This window comes from Equus quagga, chromosome 1 (genome assembly GCF_021613505.1).
Source record: "Equus quagga isolate Etosha38 chromosome 1, UCLA_HA_Equagga_1.0, whole genome shotgun sequence".
Lineage (NCBI taxonomy): Eukaryota > Metazoa > Chordata > Mammalia > Perissodactyla > Equidae > Equus > Equus quagga.
In genome coordinates, this window is record NC_060267.1 from 119,690,157 (window position 1) to 119,710,554 (window position 20,398).

The window sequence follows — 20,398 nt, forward strand, 5'->3', positions numbered from 1 at the left end:
GGTCCGCACCCAGGATCCAAACCAGCGAACCCTGGGCCGCCGAAGCAGAACATGCACACTTACCCGCTGCCCCACCAGGCCAGCCCCTTCAAAATTTGTTTTTAAAATGTAATAATTTATAGCATTTACATGCTACAGTTTTCTATTATCCTTCCAGAATTGACCACTAACCATGGGTAATTATAATGAGTATATTTTTTACTCGCATTGTCACTTTCTCCAAATTTATTGCATTTAGTCTTCAGAATTCACCATGTAGAAAATGTAAGGGGCTAAAATGTATATAAACCCATGTCAGGGTTAAAAAGGATCCCATTGGAATTCAATTTTATTCTGGCTGGAGATGAATAAAGTATTAAAGTTTTATTAAACAGTATTTGAAACACAAGCTGGGTGTTTACCGTATAATACATCCTCATCATTTCCAGGGTTGTCACAGAGTTTCTCAGACAATTAACCCAGATGTGCATTAAATAAAGTCTCACAAAAAAACCTTTGATAAATTTTATTCTTCATATTTGGGTAAGGGTACAAATTCTAGACCATGTCTGTGAAGTCAAAGTGACATCACTGTGCTAGAGAGAAAGACTTCAGGTTGGCTGAGAAATTCAAATGCAAGAAAAATCAGGAGCAGCATATGCTGTTGCTTCTTATTCTCCGACCCACAGAGAGTCTCTTCAGTAAGTAGTGCTCCCATTGTCTTCATAATTCAAGGTTAGGGAAACCTACATGTTTTCTATTCATCTATGAAATCACTCAATTGGCAAGCAAAACATGTTGTATAATCTATTTCCAAACACATGGGAAATAAAAGGAAGAAAGTAACAGAATATATAAACTCATGCTATCTTAATTCTAATGTCTATCTATAAAAACATGGGGTTGTAACAATAGCTCTCCAAAATTTTTATGAACTGCAGAAGCCGGGGATCACTCCCATTTTCATTCCTATTTTAAAAGTCTTTTTGCTTGGTCATCTAAAGATGCTTTTCAGATTTCAAAAGATCAGCCATCATTGTTCTCTTTGTGCCCCTAAGGAATTAATAAAATGCACATTCATTTACCTCTTTCTAAATGTTCCGGTTAAAAACTAAACAAAGAAAGAAATATGGGAAACATTATCTTGGACACCTTTTTCTCATTACAACAACAAAAAATGTGCAATATAAACAGAACTCAAGTTTTCTTTTATTTTGTTTTTTTGTTTTTTAACAAGACTGCCAAGAATAATACAGGTCACATAGCTGTAACCTCCTTAAAGGAGACATTTAGTTTGCAACAAATACTTGCTAGTGAAAACACATCACTAGCATTTCAAAAATTTACAAAATTTTAACAAAATATTCTCCTAAACAGCTATCTTTATATTTGTAAACAAAATATAAACAACTGGTTTATCCACTTTCCACTGCACGTCAAACAGGTGGCAAAGTGATAGAGATCATCTTTGATTTGAAAAGAATAATAATGAAAACGAAACTACTTTATACCCCACATATTATAATCCTAGAGAATAGTTTTGGAGGAGGATGCTGGGGCTTAAAACAGGCTAATGCATGACATCATCTACTTTAACAGTCTTTTCACATACTCACATGGCTTTGATACTTTATAATTACATTTTTTCCTGTAAGATAACAGTATTGTTGCTGTACAGGCCATAATTCATTTTTTTTTCTTTTATTCCCCAAAAGAAATAAGTGTGATCCATTTTCTATCAGTTTTCATAAACACACTTGAGACTTCAGACATAATAGGAGGATGGCTTCTTTTGGTTTCAGAAGCCTTCTCTCTTACAACATCAGAGATGTTAACAGTTTAGCCTATATGTGCATGCTGCCATAGATAGGTGGATGGTACATGCACCTCCTATTTCAAAAATACAAATGGCAAGTAGGTCTGGACAAGGGCAAACTGCAACTTCAACTCGATTTCTACTGCAACCCTATCACCAGCTCAGCTCTATTTATTCCTTCACTTTACTGATATAGTCAGTGAGTTTGTTGATGTTTTCTTCCTGCTGTTCTAGAGCATCCAGGACAATGCCCATTGGCGTCTTCTTCAAACCTATTCCCTCCATTTTATTCTCCAGTTTGTTCTTGAGGTTCCGAAGTCTCAGCGACGCATGGATAAACATCACTACAGAGAAGTGAAACACGGTTAGCACCAGAGCATCAGTTATCTTTCCCCACAGCCACATCACACTCCCTCTCCTCACACCTTCAGTATACTGCCTCAGCTAGCAATAGTCCGATCTGGCTCTCTAAGGGATCCAAGCCCTCAAATAGATCCTTGGACTTTATAGAAAGATTTTCGACAAGTCATACATAAAGTTTTCTCCATGTGTGAAGGAAAACGTATTCAGCAGGAAGGGCCATAGTCTCGCAGCCACACTCTTTTCCTCCCACACTGATATCGTTACCTTTCACCTACTTAAATGCCCTGAAAATCAACATGGTTCCAACCTACATCAAAGTCGACTTATACAAAGTTTCCCAGGAAAGAACTCATGCTCAATTCAGGGATTTCCTGTATTTTGTTCCCTGTGGGAAGCATGAGGGTGAAGTCCAATTAGGAGGTCCCTAAGAGGCAGTTTTCCAAAGCGTTGGAGATAGGTTTATAAATAAAAACTAAAGGTTTTACCGACATACCCTAGCGTTCCCCAGATTTGCTTCATCATTAAGAATTACCTGCTTGTTTATTAAGAAACAGATTCCCAAGCCCCTCTGCTGGACCTCCTGAACCAAAGCTTAAGGGATAGGCCTGGGGATCTGTATTTTATGCAGGCGTTCCAGATGACGGACACCAGCAATTTTCAAACTTCTGTGTACGTACAAATCACCCGCAGAACCTGTTAAACAGGAAAATTTTGGGTCTCCACCACCCCAAATTCAGACTGTTAAGACTGAAGTAGGGCTCTAGACCATAAAATTTCAATAATCACTCTGGAAGATTCTAATATAGGTGATCTTGGACCTTCATTTTGAGAAACACTGATGTGCGTTCCATCTGGAAGCTCCCAACCCAGACTGGCCATTAGAAACATTTGAGGAACTTTCTGAAAATACAACTTCTTTGGGCACCACTGTCGACCCACAGAATCAAGATCTCCAAGGGATGTGGCTGGGAAATTTGTATTTTTAATAAGCATCCCGGATGATTCTCATAATCATCAAAGTTGGGATTGATCTTGTCTCATTTTCTTATTTTATAGATGAGTGAGCTACAGCCCATTTGGATAACTGGTCCAAATCACATTGCTGGCTTCCAGTAGGTCTAGAATTAGAAATCAGGAACCCTGACTCTCTACCTAGAACACGTTTCATTACGCTGGCCTGTCTCAGGCTCTGATGTGGAAAGGTACTCAGGTTAACAAGCTGTGTGGGGCTGCCCTGTGGCGGAGTGGTTAAGTTCCTGCGCTCCGCTACAGTGGCCCAGGGTTTTTCTGGTTTGGATCCTGAGCACGGACATGGTACCACTCATCAGGCCATGCTGAGGCGGCATCCCACGTACAACAACTAGAAGGACCCACAACTAAAATATACAACTATATACTGGGGGGATTTGTGGAGAAAAAGCAGAAAGGAAAAAAAAAAGATTGACAACAGTTGTTAGCTCAGGTGCCAATCTTTAAAAGAAAAAAAAAAACAAGCTGTGTGTTTAAGCAGAATTATTGAAATTCCAAGCCTCTATCACATAAGGAAAATCAGAAGAATATTTCAAAAAGTCTGAATTTGCTGATTCAAACATTTTGTCCAATAAGGTGTGGGACTCATCCATAAATATTCTGGGCTTAATCTAACAAAACCCAAATCAAGCAATTGATTCTATTTAATGGAATAAATGCACATGTGAAATGCTGTTAAAGTTAAAGGGATGTTCCTGTGGTATAATACACTAGAATTTTAATCAGATTTCTGATGATGAGACTGGAATTTTATCTGTCCTTTATTTCAGGCTTCAAGTGTTTGAGATCTCAGTAAGCAACGCATTTAAAATTTAGAAAGCATCTAGTTCCCTTCACCAGAACTGGAATACTTGTTATGTCATCTTCTGGGCCAATTATTTCTATAGACTGTTGACACTAATTAAGATTTTCTGAGTAAGTAGAGAGTAAATAGTTTACTGCCAAATGAAATATGTTCATTCCTGTGTCAGGACAGTATGAGTGACACAAAGATTGAAACAGACTCTAATATCAGACAAATCTGGAGTCCAGTGCAGGGCTATGAAACTTTCTTGTTGTATGACTTGGGATTTGTATTTCTTTTGTTAACTGTTGTGTCCTCAAAGAGTGTCTGGCATAGAGTGCGTGCCCAATACATATTTGTGGAATTAATGGACTATTAGGCCTTTCTGCTGTTTCAGAAAATTCTGATAATTTTGCAGACATGTCAACACACATAAGAAACAGGTTATATAATTCCCATTGAACAATCGTGCCTACATTTTTTCTGATATGAGAAAAGGAAGACTCAGGTTCACTTACGCAACAAAGGAAAAGTGATGCCAAACACAAAGACCATGACTCCACCGAACATAGATATGAGGAAATAGCTGGCCAGCATGACCACCATGACAAATGTCGTGGGGTACCGCTTCTTCATCCGGCGGAGGATGTCTTTATTGTGGGCTGCCCACACAAACCCTGTGAACACCAGCACCACCACAATTCCTCCAAGGATCATGTTGAAGGGGCTCAGGAACCTGGAATATGAAAAAAAAGAGGGAGGCTAGGTCAACAAGAGCAGGAGCAGGAAGAGGAAGATGAGGAAGGGGAGGAGGAGGAAAAACAAGTGTTGCATACTTACTAAGCATTTTATCTAAGTTGTCTCATTTAATCCTTAAACCTGATGAGGTAGATAACTATTAATTCATTTCTCAAATGAAGAAACTGAGGCACAGAGGTGAGAAAATGGTGGAGTTAAAATTCACACCCAGGCAGTTTGACTCCCACCAAACTTGTCAGTCCATCTCATTAGAGGCTCATGATTTTAAAAGACTTTTAAAATTTAAAAGAGACCCCCTTGTTTGGGGGGGCGCTGCATTTAGCTTTCATACATCCTGGGCTCTAGCACACATTAGGTGGTATTTTCTGAGCTCTAAGGACTTATTTCAACCTTCATCGAAATTGCCATGACAAATGAATGTAGAGTAGAGGTCACACAGTGGCCTCCACGGGCCAGATCATTGAGTCTACAGTCACATTTTCGTTTGGCCTGTACAATGTTTTTAAAAACTTGTATTTGAATTTCAATGTGTTAAAAAAATCCATAAAACTTAGGATTTCTTGCTTCTCCTGGAAACAAGAAAATCTAACACTAGACCCACTTTCCCACATGTCAACAACTGGCCGAAGCGCCTCCTCATTCACATACAACAAATGCTCTCCTTTCAGCCCCAGTCCCCAACACTATCTACTGCATCTCTGACACACAGGCCCCCAGTCAGTTGCCATTAATTGTTGTTTTTCTGATAGTTGGCCTGCATTGCTCTCTTACATAACCTGCCTGGCCCATGGAGGCATTTGAGTTTATGACTCCTGGCATAGACAGCCCATGATAATTCCTTAGAAGGGCCCAGAGTATCATTAGGGGATGGGTTATCAACTGAGATTCCCAAGCACAGAGCCACCAGATTCATTGTTACAAGCCAAAGGTTACACTTCTATTGATAATAGAGGACACACATTATGAAGAGGAAATTTAGACAAGTATTTTATAAGTGACAATGACTGGGCCTGGTAGCCCCCCACCCCTACCTGCTGTGTATACTAAACCCTTAACAAGACATTTGCAGTCAGCAAGTACAATGAGTTACTTTTTACCTTCACAAGAGCCTAATGAGCATTTCACTTAGGAAGGACAAAGACGGTCAGCATGTTTTCATCATGCTCTGAAGATCAACATGACTGACATGGAAGTAAGGGACAGGGGAAGACAGAATAATGAAGGTGATGCCAAGAGTTTATTTCTCTGAAATAGAACACATGATGGACTCATACTCATACTGGGATTCATATTTAGGATAACCAAGATTCTTTTTTAAAAATCTCTAAATTTTAGCTCTGATTCTGCCTCTGGAAACACAAAAGCTATTCAAAATAGTTTCAAATAGGAGTGAAAGTACTACATACCTTAATGGGTGAAATCAGGGATATAAACTGCTTTGAAAAAGTTAAAAATGTCTGTAAAAATGCATGTAATTAAACAGTGGTAAGAGTAGTAGCACATCATTTAAAATTAAACCCTACAACAATAAGCTGCCATTTCATTTAAAACTCTTGCAAATGTTTATAGTCTTTGGGGCAATGAATCCCCTCCTCAGAATAAAGTCCAAGGAAATAAAAAGGCAAAGACTGAGTTGTAAAAATATTCACAAGTGGTACTTATGATTAAAAATTTTTAAAAATAACATATATGGCCCACTATTTACTAGATGGAGGTATTCACAGATATTTTTACAAAGTTGAAGTACATATTTAATAATATGGGAAGACACTAATAATATATTGAGTAGGTAAGAGCAATTATAACACATTCTCTCTGTTATGTGGATTTGTCATATGTATTATATAACTCAGAAGTAGAAATTTTATAATTCGTATATTGTTTTGTAATCAGAAATAAAATGAACATATAAAAAAAGAAAATATAAAAACAACTGTTCCCCAGCCCTACAACCCAGACTTGCCACAGGCCAACTACAACAGTCCACCTTTACTTCCATCATCTCTCCAATAACATTAATGCAATTTCAATTCACTAGTTGAACTGAAGCAGTGCACATTCCTTTTCCCACCCAAACCTTAGTTCCCTGCCCGTTCCCCAGATCCTCCTGCAGCCAACGGGCACACCCCATCCCTCAAGCTTTCCCAATACCCAGCACACGTGCTATTCAGTCTGTCCTCCTCCTCTCTCGGTTACTTATATCTGGATCTACTTAGTCTCTCTGTACTTTTTTTCTTTTCTTTTTAAAAATTTTATCTGGGTTATACCCTGTCTTCTGATTTAACCTCAAAATTGATCTGGGCAAGATAAAAATTTCCACATAGGCCTGGGGAATGGATGAATTGGACAGGGCAAAACCAAATCCTCTTTAGAAGGTGGAGGTGGGGAGACTGAGTGGAGAGGCCCAGAAACTCCCACAGATTAGTAAATCTCATTCCTAGCACCAAAAAGAATCTGAAAGAAATTATACCAAAAGACTATAGTAGTTATACTGGGTAGTAGGATCATGGGTAGTTTATTCCCATTTGCTTATTTCTATTTTCACATTTTTTTCAACAGCCATGTATTAGTTGAATAAAAAAATTGATATTTAAATATTAACAAATGAAATCAGGGCGAGGTGCCTGTAATAAATCCTTTTACATAGCCTTGACATTGACCTAGAACTCACCCAAACATTTCTGAGCTATAAAGAAAAGCAAAGATCAACATTAACTCAAAGAACTAGAGTGGAGGGTTCAAGTTTAAGGAAACTTCATTGCATAGCTGCAAATGAGAGATGGCTGGCTGGCAGCAGTGTCAAAGGGCTCCTACTCAGTTCTTTCTAGAATATCTATTAAAATAATAAACCACGAAGTGAGGTATAATAAAATGCACGCCAAGCTTTTCCTATTTTCCTCTGGATAAGTAAAGTAGACATCTAGGTTGAATATCTAAAAAAAGCCCAGGACAAGGAACAATGAAAAATCCAGGCCTGACCCAAGCAATTCCAAATTTGCTTTTCACCTGTTCCTGTTGCTCATGTTCAAGGGAAAAGAACAGAGCAAAGAGTCCTATAGAACTGGTTTTAGCTTACAACACGCCCAGCCACTGTCTATAATTAGAAAGTCACCAAGTTTCCAAGCTGGAAAAAATGAACAGTTACTCCGAGTAGATATGATTTTCTTCCTTATTCTGCTTAAGGGCAATTCCATTCTAAGAAATGGTAAAATGCACACCACTTTAATGCCCTGGCATCTACGTGCACTTGGAGTAAAATAAAACACTCACACCACCCTCCCCAGATGAATTTCTTTTCCAGTGAGTCCAGTTCTTATCCGAGATGAGTAAAGCTTTTATTCAACAGCTGGGCTCTTAGTCATGCCAGTCACAATAAAGCCCAAGAACCTTTAGGACAAAACTTTCATAAATATGCCACTGCAGCTTTCAAATGGACAATTGCCGTTGGCCTTAGATGGGTGGAGTTTCATTTACTGATAGTCCTTGAATGAGAGAGGGAGGAAAGGAGGCAGGAAGACAGAGGGAAGGGAGAAGGGGAGAGAGGAACGAGGGAAAGAGGGAGAGAGAGAGAGAAGAGATGGAGAGGGAGAGAGAGAGAGTGAGAAAATGTGATTTTCTGCCCTTGGTGGAAATAGGACCTAATCTTACAAATCAAAAACATTAAGTATGTTTTTCTATTGTGAGATAAAAATACATACATACATACATATATATTCCATTCAAATAAATAAATAAATGTAATAGTTAAAAATTCTAGTGGAATCATTGGCGGTTGTAAAAAGCTTTAGAATCTCATCACAGAATCCTGTAGCAGAGTCTTCAAAGATTTATCAGTTCAGTCTCATTACACAGACGAATAAACTGAGGCCCAGAGAAATGAAGAAATGTATTCAGAGGGATCCAGAGGGAGAAAAAAGGGTGCCATTGATGTAATTGTGACAGCAATTCACAGTATAACCCATTCTGTGTTGTTAACCAGCTTCAGGAACTTCTTTCCTACAACCATTCTAAGTAACCTCGTTCTTCCAGGTGGGGTAAGCAACTAAGGGTCATCCTGGGAAATTCTTCAGCATTCTCATTTCTTTCTGAAGGAAGGTGGCCATTAGTGGATGTGGACACAAGTCTGAAACTTGCCAACGTGATTCAGCTAGTTATATCTATAGTTTCAGCACAAGCTGCTGAAGGGAAAAAAAAAAAAACCTTGGCCAATCACAGAAATTTAGAGCTGGGGGAGATTTTGAAAACTCACTTCATTCTACATATAAACAAGCTAAGGAATAGAGAAGTTAATAAGTTTGTCCCAAGGCCACCAATTGCAGAGTTTGGTGACAAAAGTTCACCAAAAGAGAGATCCTCAGATCAACTCAAGAGCACATTTGTGACTCCTGTCATGCTGCAGTGCCAACAAGAACCAAATAGGCAGCGAAATATTTCCTGAGCAGTAGAAGCGGCTTTGCACTGAGTTCCAATTTTCTAAACCAAAAAGCTATTTTTGCACTTTGGTTCCTGAGCAAGCCTGACTCACCAAGAAAGGGGGGAACAATTTACTCACAGTGGACTTCTCTAACTTGGTAATGTTTTTCTGTTGTCCCTAAGCAGCCAGAGAGATTACTGCAGATCCGAATCCACCCATCCATTTTCTTGCCTCTGCATACTGTTGGGTAGTTTGCACCTGGGACAAGGCCTGGTGGAGGGGGTAAGTGGGGCCTGAAATCCAGGCCACACTTCACTTGCCAAGCCTGTGATTTGGCTTAAGCTGCATCTGCGAAGGGTAAGGAGTGCTTTTAATAATTAGTAGGAAGGAGCCTTAAGGGCTAGCAACAGCCCTGCGGGCCAGCTCTCTCATACCTCCTCCTCCAGATTTTCCCCTCCATCTGCTGGGGCTTCTATCTCTAGAACTCATCTTGCCTCTGGCCATCATGGGTATGTGCACAAGCCATTCTTTCTGCCTGACCCACTCTTACCTCCTTCAAATCTCAGTTTAATCAGCTTTTCCTCCATCTCTCTGACCAGGTCATAGCACTATATGCCTCTTCTTGATAGAACTTATCACAGTGGCAGTTTTACATTTATTTGAATGAGAATTGGCTGAATGTCTCTGTCCCCCACTAGAGATTAAGCTGTATCAGGACAGGGACAGTGACTTTTTTTCCCCTAACACGGAGCACAGTGCCTGACACAGAGCAGGTATTCAATAAATATTTGTTAAAAGAAAGAACAAAGCTAGCACATTTTCACATTATTTAAATAAGCCCAGCAACTTTCTATGGCCACAAATTAAGTGACATGAGACCGATCTTGCACAGATCACTATTCTCATTGTACACAAATATTACTGGAGAAATAGTCCCTGTCTTTGTGCCTTCACAAAGTTATGATCAAAGGAACAAATGAGAAACCAAAAGTAGGAAAAATATCTAAACTCTAATGCGAGCGTAATGGATGATTATTGTGATATGATCCTTGCGGTGAAAGGCACTTGAGCTTGCTGGAAGGAGGAATGTTGTATGTTTTGTTGCTATTGCATGCTGGGAGCCAGGAGGGAGAGTGGGTGGGACAGAGAGAGATTCATGCTCCTGCAGATCTGTCTACGTAGGCCCCTCTTGCTCTTTGATTCCTCAGACAGCCCCAAGAATCTTCTGTGCTTATTTTGGTTTCCCAACACAACTTCTGTCCTGGCAAGAACTGTTTATCACTGTAAAGTATAAATGTAAATGGACAAGTCGGTTTTGAGTAAATGTGATCAGTGTCTCCTGGGCCTAAAGATCACAAACAATTAAGGTGGGATGGGAGCGTGTCTCTTTTGTCACAGAAAGGTCATGGTACCCTAACCTTGAGATTTGCCTAACCAAATGAATGAGGAGGGCCCACAATATTTATTGCATACTCGCTGTGTACTGAATATTGATTGCACCTTGAGTACTTGGCACCATCGAACTAAATACTCACATCCGAATGATCCACTGACTCAGCAGCCATTGGTATGTTAAAAGTATTCATAGGAAGACATACCTTATGAACCTCCATGTTTTCTTTTGCATTTATAAACTAATTGCTTGTTTTATTTTTAATAAACAACAAGTTGGATCTGGATTAGAAGCCACATATTTCACACTTCCCACAGGGATGGAGCTTCAAATAACAGTCAGCGTATAAGGCTCTGATTAGACTGCAACAAATCCTTCCTAAACTTTTTATTCTGGAAAATTCCTAACATATACAATGGCAGAGAGAATGGTATAATGAACCCTCCTGGGGGCCAGTCCGTGGGCTAGTGGTTAAGTTCGGTGTGCTTCACTTCAGTGGCCTGGGTTCAGTTCCCAGGAGCAGACCTACACCACTCATCAGTGGCTGTGCTGTGGTGGTGACCCACACACAAAATAGAGGAAAACTGGCACAGATCTTCGCTCAGGGCAATCTTCCTCAAGCAAAAAGAGGAAGATTGGCAACAGATGTTAGCTTGGGGCAAGTCTTCCTCAGCAAAAACAAACCAACAAACAAAACAAAACCCTCCTGTATACTCTTCATTGCCTCCAACAATTAGGAACCCATGGTTACCCTCACAAAAAATCATGTTTTGGAAGTAAAGTGGAAAGATGGTTGTTTACAAACTGTTCTTTCTGAATGCTTTTAGTAAAGCAAATAAAATTGTTATCACATGGCAAGTTCTTACAAACCTGTGGAGAGAAAACAGGTTGGACAAATGCTAATGAGCCTGGTAACACATAAACTCCTTTCCTATCAGCAGTTTCTTGTCTGTTTACCTTCTGCTAACACTCAATTTCCACATTCCCTTTTGTTCCTCAGAGACCAGAAGGAACCAGCACTGATGGGACATGACGCAGATTGGTAGAAGTAGGAACCAAGCCCCAGTTTTCCACTTCAGAAGTGCTTTCTGCCTTCCAGGTATCTCCATTAGCGAATGCTGGGGGCAGGGGAAGGCCAGGCAATCCTATCAATTTATGGTAAATGACTGCAGAATGGAGAGGCAGCCTGCAAGTTTTGTTTCAGATCAGAGGCATGGAAGTGTTCCCTGAAACGAGAGGCCAAGCTCATTAAAAGAGACAGAGGAGGATGTTATGGGTAAGTATTCTGAAGCTGAGTGATACAGGGTAGAATTCATTTGTCCAAAAGGAAAATAAGAAATTTCCAAGTTAGGTCAAGTTCATCTTCAATTAGATTTCCTATGCAGAATACCCTGCCCCTAATAAGTTGCTTGAGAGCTTCTGCCCTCTAAGAAAGTGGCCAGGAACCCAAATATGCTCATTTATTTGCACACTTAACCCAGAATCATTGTAAATCCTTACATATGGAAACGGGACAGAAACTAGCAACCCCAGGCTGACAGTGGCAGGGAACATTTTTTTAAAAAGTGTGTGAGGAGGAGCAGTCAAGAAGAACAGGTTACATAAATAGCGTCGGAAGATGATTTAACAGAAGACAATCCTTATTAGATGAAGAATTTTGAGATTAAAATTTTGAGTGTTGATAGACCTCTTAAAGTTTTGTACTCAGAAGAAATGCACAACCCACCAGGGAAAGACATATGCCAGCAGGCCAAGCGCTCTGCCTCAAGTGCAAGTCAAGGGGTTGTGGGAGGGCAGGAAGAGATTAATTCTGGGAGGCTTTGGGAAGGCCAGGTGGAGTTGTCTGCCTGCCTGTATCCTCAGGACCGACACAGGTCTGACAGGTAGCAGGAGCTCTGTGAATATTTGTTCAACTGAGTGGAAGGCACCTGAGCTGCAGGTGAGGATGCGTGAAATTTAATAACCCTTTCCCCTGTCCACAAACTCAGTGCCTCTTCCATTTTTAACACCTGAGAGTTTTGGAATTTGGAATCATAAGGTACAGGGGAGACCCGGTAAGTCAGGTTGAAAACGACATGTGTTTATATAGGTGTATGTTTCTGTACACTTGCCATACTTGTATAAAAATTAATTACTATGTATTCAGTGTTGTCTTGCTGGCCCTCTAGACCCTAAACTCCATGAAGGCAGCTGTCTCATTCTCTACAGCATCTCCTAGCACAGTGCCTGAGAAGGTGGGAAGTGCTTCCTACTCTTTGTGGAGTGAATGAATGAAGAACACAAACAAAATTAATGTTGCAGAATTAGTGTTGAAACCGATGAATCTCAAAAATATTTCCACTAGGTTTTAGCATAAATAGACTACAATTAATTCCATCTGCAAATGTTGTAATACCTTCCCAACCAGAGCATCCCAGGGATTTCTCAGTTTTTTTTCCTCTCTACTACCTGGAAACTTGTTTTTTCATCTGGCAGCATTAAAAGGTACAAACAATCTGACCACTTCTTAATATTGGATGCTGGTAGCCACAGGTCTAGAATACACTACAGGACCTCACTCATTTTGAAAAGATTACAGTAATGCTCTTTTCAAACAAAATTACCAGCCTTCCAGAAATGCCTTACCATCTCAAGTAACTCAAAGCACAAAGTGCCAACTCTAGTTTCCACCTTCTGGTAACACCTCCCCAGGCCACATGGTGCTGTGGTACATTAGCTAAGAAAATATGAGCTCATTCATTCAGCAGCTACAGTTTGCCGTCTTAAAGGAGAGGCACAAATGTACACAGTTGAGAATAAATGTGCCTTTCTGCCTGGAGACACAGCAGGGGCATTTATATCTTCAAGAATTCTCTGTGTGGTTGGTGCTTCTGAAGCCAAGCCAGAAAATAGGAGTTCTGATGGCATGGAGGAATTTGTGAGAATAAGTCAAGCATAATCACATAAATGCTGTGAGAGTCAGGTATTCTGTTGAATGGGGTTAATTAGGAACTTCAGAACATTTGCGATGGCTTAATGGAAAAAGTAGTTCACTTCCTATCAATAAAACAAGCGACCATCAGCAGCTTCAGTTCTAAACAGCCACATGACCTCAAGCCTTTCTGTTTGTGAAAGTTGGGGGGTTTGAGGGGATCAGTACTTCTCAACTTCAACTTGGGGATACATATCAGAATCACTTGGGGAGTTAAGAAAAAAATATAGGTGCCTGGACCCAGCCAAGAACTATATATTTAGAATCTCTGAAGGTAAAACCTAGGCATATAGGTGTATTTATTTAAATTTTCTTAGTGTTTCTTTTGAACCAGACCAGATCAGTGCTTCTCACATTTTAATGTGCCTGTGAATCATCAGGAGTGCTGTTAGGATGCAGATTCTCACCCAGCAGGTCTCGGATGGGGCCTGAGATTCTGAATTTCTAACGAACTCCCAGGGCGAAAGATGCTACTGTTCCACGGCCCACACTTTGGATAGATTTCTCCGGCTCAAAGCTTTTGGATTCTGTTAAGCATGCAGAAATTCCCGTCCACAACTAGAACGTATCACATGCTTAGAACTTAAATTCCAAGCGCAATTAGGTGACTCTGCTTTTTACTTTGAAGATAGAGGCAGAGACTTCCACTGCTGTATGCGATGTAAAAAGAGTATCCAGTGCCGGATGTCCCGTGTCAAAGATGGGGAAGGGAAGTCATGTCCTCTTTAATCTTAGACATATTTCCTTTCTTGATTTAAAGGACACAAAGCCATTTTCAGCAAAACACACATTCCCCAACTTGTTATTCATGCTCTTCATTTCAAGTCATTCCGTCTCTTCTGAAGTGCTGCCTGAATCTTAAAAGGAAACTCGAGTCTTCAAGGGAAGCAAAGTTTAATAAGAAACACAAGTTGCAATTATGACAAAACCACTAAAGTGTATCCATCATCTAATACTTATGCCTAAAAGAACACACAAGTTGTCAGAATTTTAAATATGCCTGTAACCTAGGATTTAATGTAATAATAGCAGCTAATGTTTGAGTGTTATCATTTGCCAGGCCTTAATGTGTTTTATACTAATTAAGTCATTTAATTCCTACTCTGTAGCAGTGGAACTCCACAGCAAGTGAACTTTTGAGCAGAAAGCTAATAAAAAACAAATGCCAGAATTCTGTCAAAAAATAAAAAGACTGAGTCTGTGGGTTCAGTAGCGTCTTCTAGGCAGAATCATAAAAGAAGGATACCATAACAAATTTAATAAATTAAGGATAATGATCAAAGCTGTGTAAAGCTTCGAATCCACTCCATTCTCTTTTTTTTGAGGAGGAGGATTAGTCCTGAGCTAACATCTGCTGCCAATTCTCCTCTTTTTGCTGAGGAAGACTGGCCCTGAGCTAACATCTATGCCCATCTTCCTCTATTTTATGTGAGACACCTGCCACAGCATGGCTTGACAAGCAGTGCATAGGTCCACACCCAGGATCCAAACTGGCAAACCCTGGGCTGCTAAAGCAGAACGTGTGAACTTAACTGCTGCACCACTGGGCCAGCCCCTCTACTCCATTCTTATGTTAAAAAGTTAGGAGCCAGGAGCTAAAGTCAAATTGCTTTGCTATGTAATTGCAAGAACTCTGTTTCAGTATCTTGTTATAAAGCAATTTGCATTTACTGAAGATGACATGAGGAGTCATCATGATTTTCTTGGTAGTAGAGCAGTAGTTCTCAATCAGGGGTGATTTTGACCCCCAGGGGACATTTGGGAATGTCTAGAGACATTTTGCTTGTCACAACTGAAGGGGAGGGTACTACTGGCATTCAGTGAGTGGAGAGCAGAGATGGTGCTAAACATCCTGCATACACAGGACAGCCCCCCTACAACAAAGAATTATACAATCCAAAATAATAGCGCTAACCTTATATAAGAAACCTTGCAGGAGAGAATTTCAACAAAATTCTACAAGGACAATATGAATCAGCGAAGAGTCTGAATTATAAACTTTTTAATTTAATTTAATTTTTTCTTCTTCTTCCTCTTCCCAAAGCCCTCCCAGTACATAGTTGTATATTCTAGTTGTGAGTGCCTCCAGTTGTGCTTTGTGGGACGCCACCTCAGCATGGCTTGATGAGCCGTGCCATGTCTGCACCCCGGATCCAAACTGGTGAAACCCCGGGCCGGCGAAGCGGAGCGCGTGAACTTAACCACTCGGCCACAGGGCAGGCCCCTAAACTTTTTTAAATTGAATTTTCACACTATAGTAATTCTAACCAATATGTAGCAAGTGCCATCAGCAATGACCCAGTAGGAATCAATTTAGCAGCATGTTGTTGTTATGTGCTGGCATAACACTATGTGCTTCAAAATAATTTGTTCCTTTAAGTAGGTTTGTTGCCCCTGTCATCATGTTGAGGTTCATTTATTTACTCCTTGCACTCACGAACTAGGCTCCTGCTATACAGTAGGGCTGAGGGATACGGAGAATAAAAATAATGATAACCACAACAAGAAGAAGAAAAAATAATCACAAACAAAACCCACAGTCTCTGGCCTCAAGGAGTCCACAGTGCAGAGTGGAGACGAGTGAACAGACAATTTAAAAGCCCATGGAGTAAGTTTAAGAAAGTTACGGCACAGGTGTATCAACACAAGGGAGTAAGGGGCAAAGGAAGAAGTTTCCTCAAAGAGGTGGTACCAAAGCTGAGTCTTGTAGGAGAAGTAGGAGTAGATGAGTAAGTTGGGGACTGCAATTTGGGTGGACGGATAAAGATGCTGTACATGTTTCTCAGTAATCTCTATGATATACCAACAATGATAAAAATAATAAGTAAGATTTGTGGAGCAAAACCTAGGAGCTGGACACTGTTCTAAGAGACTTGTCTCTATTAACTCAGATAATTCTCACAGAGGCCCTATAAGGCAGGTACTACAATTAGTCTCATTTTTGAGGGGCCAGCCCAGTGGCACAGCGGTTAAGTTCACACGTTCCGCTTCTCAGCGGCCCGGGGTTTGCCGGTTCGGATCCCAGGTGCGGACATGGCACCGCTTGGCACGCTATGCTGTGGCAGGCATCTCACATATAAAGTAGAGGAAGACGGGCACGGATGTTAGCTCAGGGCCAGGCTTACCCAGCAAAAAAGAGGAGGACTGACAGTAGTTAGCTCAGGGCTAGTCTTCCTCAAAAAAAAAAAAAAAAAAAATTAGTCTCATTTTACAGATGAGGAAGCTGAGGCGTGGGGTGGTTCAAGTGACTTGCCCAAGGTCACATAGCTAATGACTGTAGCTGGGATTCAAAATTTACTTAATCTGGCTTTGATGGTGGTAAACTCTTAACCACTGCTTGAACAGTCAGGAGATAGGGCAACTGTCTTCAGCAAGGGCTATTAAGAGAATTACTCAGAGTTAATCTAAGAGGCATAGTAGACCTACTGGGTGGAAATCATGCGCCTGGTAAATGATGCTTTTTAAAAAGAATGAAAAAAGTGAATTACCAGGCCCTGCCCAATCAGGCCCTCATACACAGATTTATCTCTATCCTAATCCCTCTTAATCTCCATCGGGGTACAGGCAGCCCAGCCCGTTCTGGTCTTTTTGGAGCTGGATTATATCGGTTTGGTCTTTCCTCTCCCTTGCTGCAATCTTGAAGAGTAGGCTTTCTGTCCTTCCCCAAGCCCGTTTTCAACACCAGAGCATTGAGTTGAGGCTAGAGCCCTCCAACAATGCCCTGGAGGCCCCTCCCCACCAGCAGGGGACTGAACCATTGAAGAACTCCCTTGGAACACCCAGTTAACATCCTTTCCCAGTTAACACCTAGGCCACATTTTCACACACACTTCACCAAGATAGCAGGAGAAACTATCAGATGCCTTTAGAGAATCCAGATAAACAGAGACCAGCACTGCTCTGACTCAGCCATCTACCGACATCACCAAAAGAGAATTCTCTGTAGAATGAGAAATTTTCCAGAATCAACTAAGCTCCCTGGCCCTGAAGATATTTAGTTTCTTCCACCTTTAAGAGACTATAATTCTAAACCCCATGACTCATAGAAAGATGCATAGAAGTCAAGAGCACAAGCCTGGGTCTGTGACTTTGAGCAAGTCATTTAACCTCTCTGAGCCTCAGGTTTAATAATAACAACAGTAATAAAAATAATAATGTCTCATCTCATTGGGTTGTATGAGGTAATGCAGGTAAATTACTTAGCAAGTACCTGGCACCCAAAGCACTCAATAAATGTTTCCTTTTATTATTATTATTAGATTATAAAGAAAGAAAAGAGCAATTTGTGGAAAAACTACAGACTGTGTGTGTTTGTAGATGCACAGAAAAGAGTTGAAGGTCATAAACCAAATTTTTACCAGGGCACAAAGGAAATCTCACATTTTACTACACAATTTTCAAAACAACTTACTACTGGCCTGTATCTTCTGTAAGTTTTTAAATATAAGAATAAGAAAAAATAAACATGGCTATTTTTCACTTTTACCTTCAAAAATTTCACTGCCACACCAACATCTCTTCTTTGAAAATGGGAATGGGAAAAGCCAACATCCCCAAACCACCTGAGTTAGTGGGCTAAGACACCATAATGAAAGAGCTATATTTAGTCAAGGGGCTGGCCCCTGACCTTCACAGTGAAAAATGGATTCTATCAAGGCGGGCAAGCCTGCCCGAGCTGGTGTGTGGTCTGGGGGGGTGCACCTCTTTGAAAAGCAAGGGCGTTTTCTGTACATTTGATTGGTATGTGTCAAAACTTGCCTCACATCTAAGATTTCGTAGTTCTCTCAAAAGAAAATAAAACTCCAATAACTAGATCACCAGAGGAGATGCCTTGCTGGCTTCTTTACAGAGAGGGAAGAAAAAGAAAGCAAAACAACAGATGCAATCCTGTTTACTACTTATTTTGTTTTAAAGAAATTTTTTAGCATTCTGGGAAATGAGCCTCAAGCATGAAGGTATTGGGAAGCAGCCGCCTCAGGCCCCAGGCCTGTCCTACCCCAACTAATTTTAACTTGGCTGCCGCTCTAATTCAGAGTCAGCTCGGAGCCCATGCCCTCCGCACACCAAGCCATTCTCAGGGTTTGTAATTCCTTAAGCAACACATAATGAGGATCTGTAGGATTGTCTACTGAATTACTCAAACGAGCGTCCACTTCTGCATGGGGGTGACTACTCTGAACCACACTGAGAAATTGTGAACTCTCCTCTGTGCTGTGTATTTGGTCGCATAGCTCCTCAACAACGGCCAAGTGTCCTTGGGCCACAGTTCACGTCTGATTGATCTCGGTGTGCTCTGAGCTTGGCACAGAGAAGCGACTCAATAAATAAGCCAAAGAATGGCAAACCGACTTAAGAAACCACCCTCTGCCCTTTCCCACACCCTCCAAGTTTGGATTTCTCCCCCTTCTCCCAGGCCAGCTTGCTCTTTCCCTCTGTATTTGTTCTGAAATAGAAATGTCAGACACTTCTTAATGGCAAGTGAGTTCCTTTATAAAATCGGAGGGTGGCTTTTTCTTTACAGATGCAAAGGTTCAGCAAGGTCTAGAATATCACCACCCCATCTTGCAAACGTGAGAGAAGCATTTCCTAAAGGGTGAACTGCAAGAAAAGGTGGTTGCCAGCAGAGCAGGTGCATGTGTGGAAAATCGTATATAACACAGGACACTTCTTATTTTAGGATGAGGTATCGAAAAGGCCTTTAACACACTGAGACCACAGGCTAGGCAGTGAAGCGATCACGCCTGGCAACTCCTGGAAGAAAGAGCTAGAGGACCCCCGTCGCTAGAGTCAAGACAACCTTCACCTCACACTGGGAGATGCGCCACCTGGGAACACCCACCCTCTTGCTCCCAAGCTCAGCTTTTCCGTACAGTGCGGCAGGTACTAGGTGGAAAAACCGACAAAGCGCGTCGCCTCTTAGATGCCCTTTTTACACTAACACCCCCAAAGGGCAGAGTCCGGATCCACACCCAGCCGCCCCAAGCCTCCCAGGGCGGCGCCCGCCCCAGCCAGCCCCGGGATAAGGTTACACTACTTTCCTCTTTCTTATTTTTTTTTTTAAGAACTGGAGCGCTGTAACTATCTCCCCCAGCAACAGCCTAATCCGAGCACAGAAAAAAATGTCATTTTTCTTGCCCGAGGTTGGCAAAATTTCCTCATCCCTAGGGATCCCCTCACGTCTCAGCTGGGGGAGCGGAAAGGCAAAGGGGACCCCTAGATTGCTGGCCTCGCCCTGAGAACAAGTTTCCACTGGTTAGACCGCTTGTGGTTGCCAGGGCAGGCGCCAGGCGTGGAGAGCGTTTCCGCATCCCGAAATCTTGCACACAGAGCTCCCTCCGTGTTGCCCCCGATCAGTGCCCCAGAGAGCGACCCCACTTACCCCACGACGGAAATCATCATGGCAGCCACCACCAGGTAGTTGGTCTGATAATAGAGCAGGTTGCTCACCACGCGGTTGTTCCATTTGGAAATGTCCCTGAAGTCCGGCCGGGCGAAGCGGTCAGAGCCCGGGAAGAAGTCGTCCCAGGCGCGGAGAGGGGCGATACTCACGTCCATGTCTCGTCTCTCAGCTTCTTGTTCTTTGCCTCTGGAATCTGGCGGCGGCGGCGGCGGCAACCGATCAGCTGAGCTAGGTTAGAGATGACAGCAGCTCGGGCTCTGTCCGCTCTGCGGTTGGCGGGCAGCGGAGCAAAGGAAATTGGGAGCGGGCGGGCGTTTTTCTCTTCTTTACTTCTTGATTGGCTCTAAGTGGTTGGTTACAGGAAAACTGGGGCCCCGCGACAGAGCAAGGGGCAGAGTGCAAAACGGAGATGAAATGACAAAAAGAAACCAGCGGAAATACCCTGTCTGAAGCGAGGTGGCAATGTCTTCCCTGGCAGTCCGAATACAAA

The 20,398-nt window shown here is 41.7% G+C and overlaps 1 protein-coding gene across 1 annotated transcript; it reads right to left on the reverse strand.

Moving 5' to 3' along the window:
- Window positions 1–490: 490 nt before the first annotated feature.
- Window positions 491–20,176, reverse strand: ARL6IP5 (ADP ribosylation factor like GTPase 6 interacting protein 5). Its single transcript, XM_046661079.1, has 3 exons — window positions 19,888–20,176; window positions 4,490–4,707; window positions 491–2,139 (listed from the first exon to the last, which is right to left on the reverse strand). Exons 1-3 carry the CDS (start codon window positions 20,061–20,063, stop codon window positions 1,967–1,969), a joined length of 567 nt encoding a protein of 188 aa, XP_046517035.1. The 5' UTR covers window positions 20,064–20,176; the 3' UTR covers window positions 491–1,966.
- Between the last annotated feature and the right edge of the window lie 222 nt (window positions 20,177–20,398).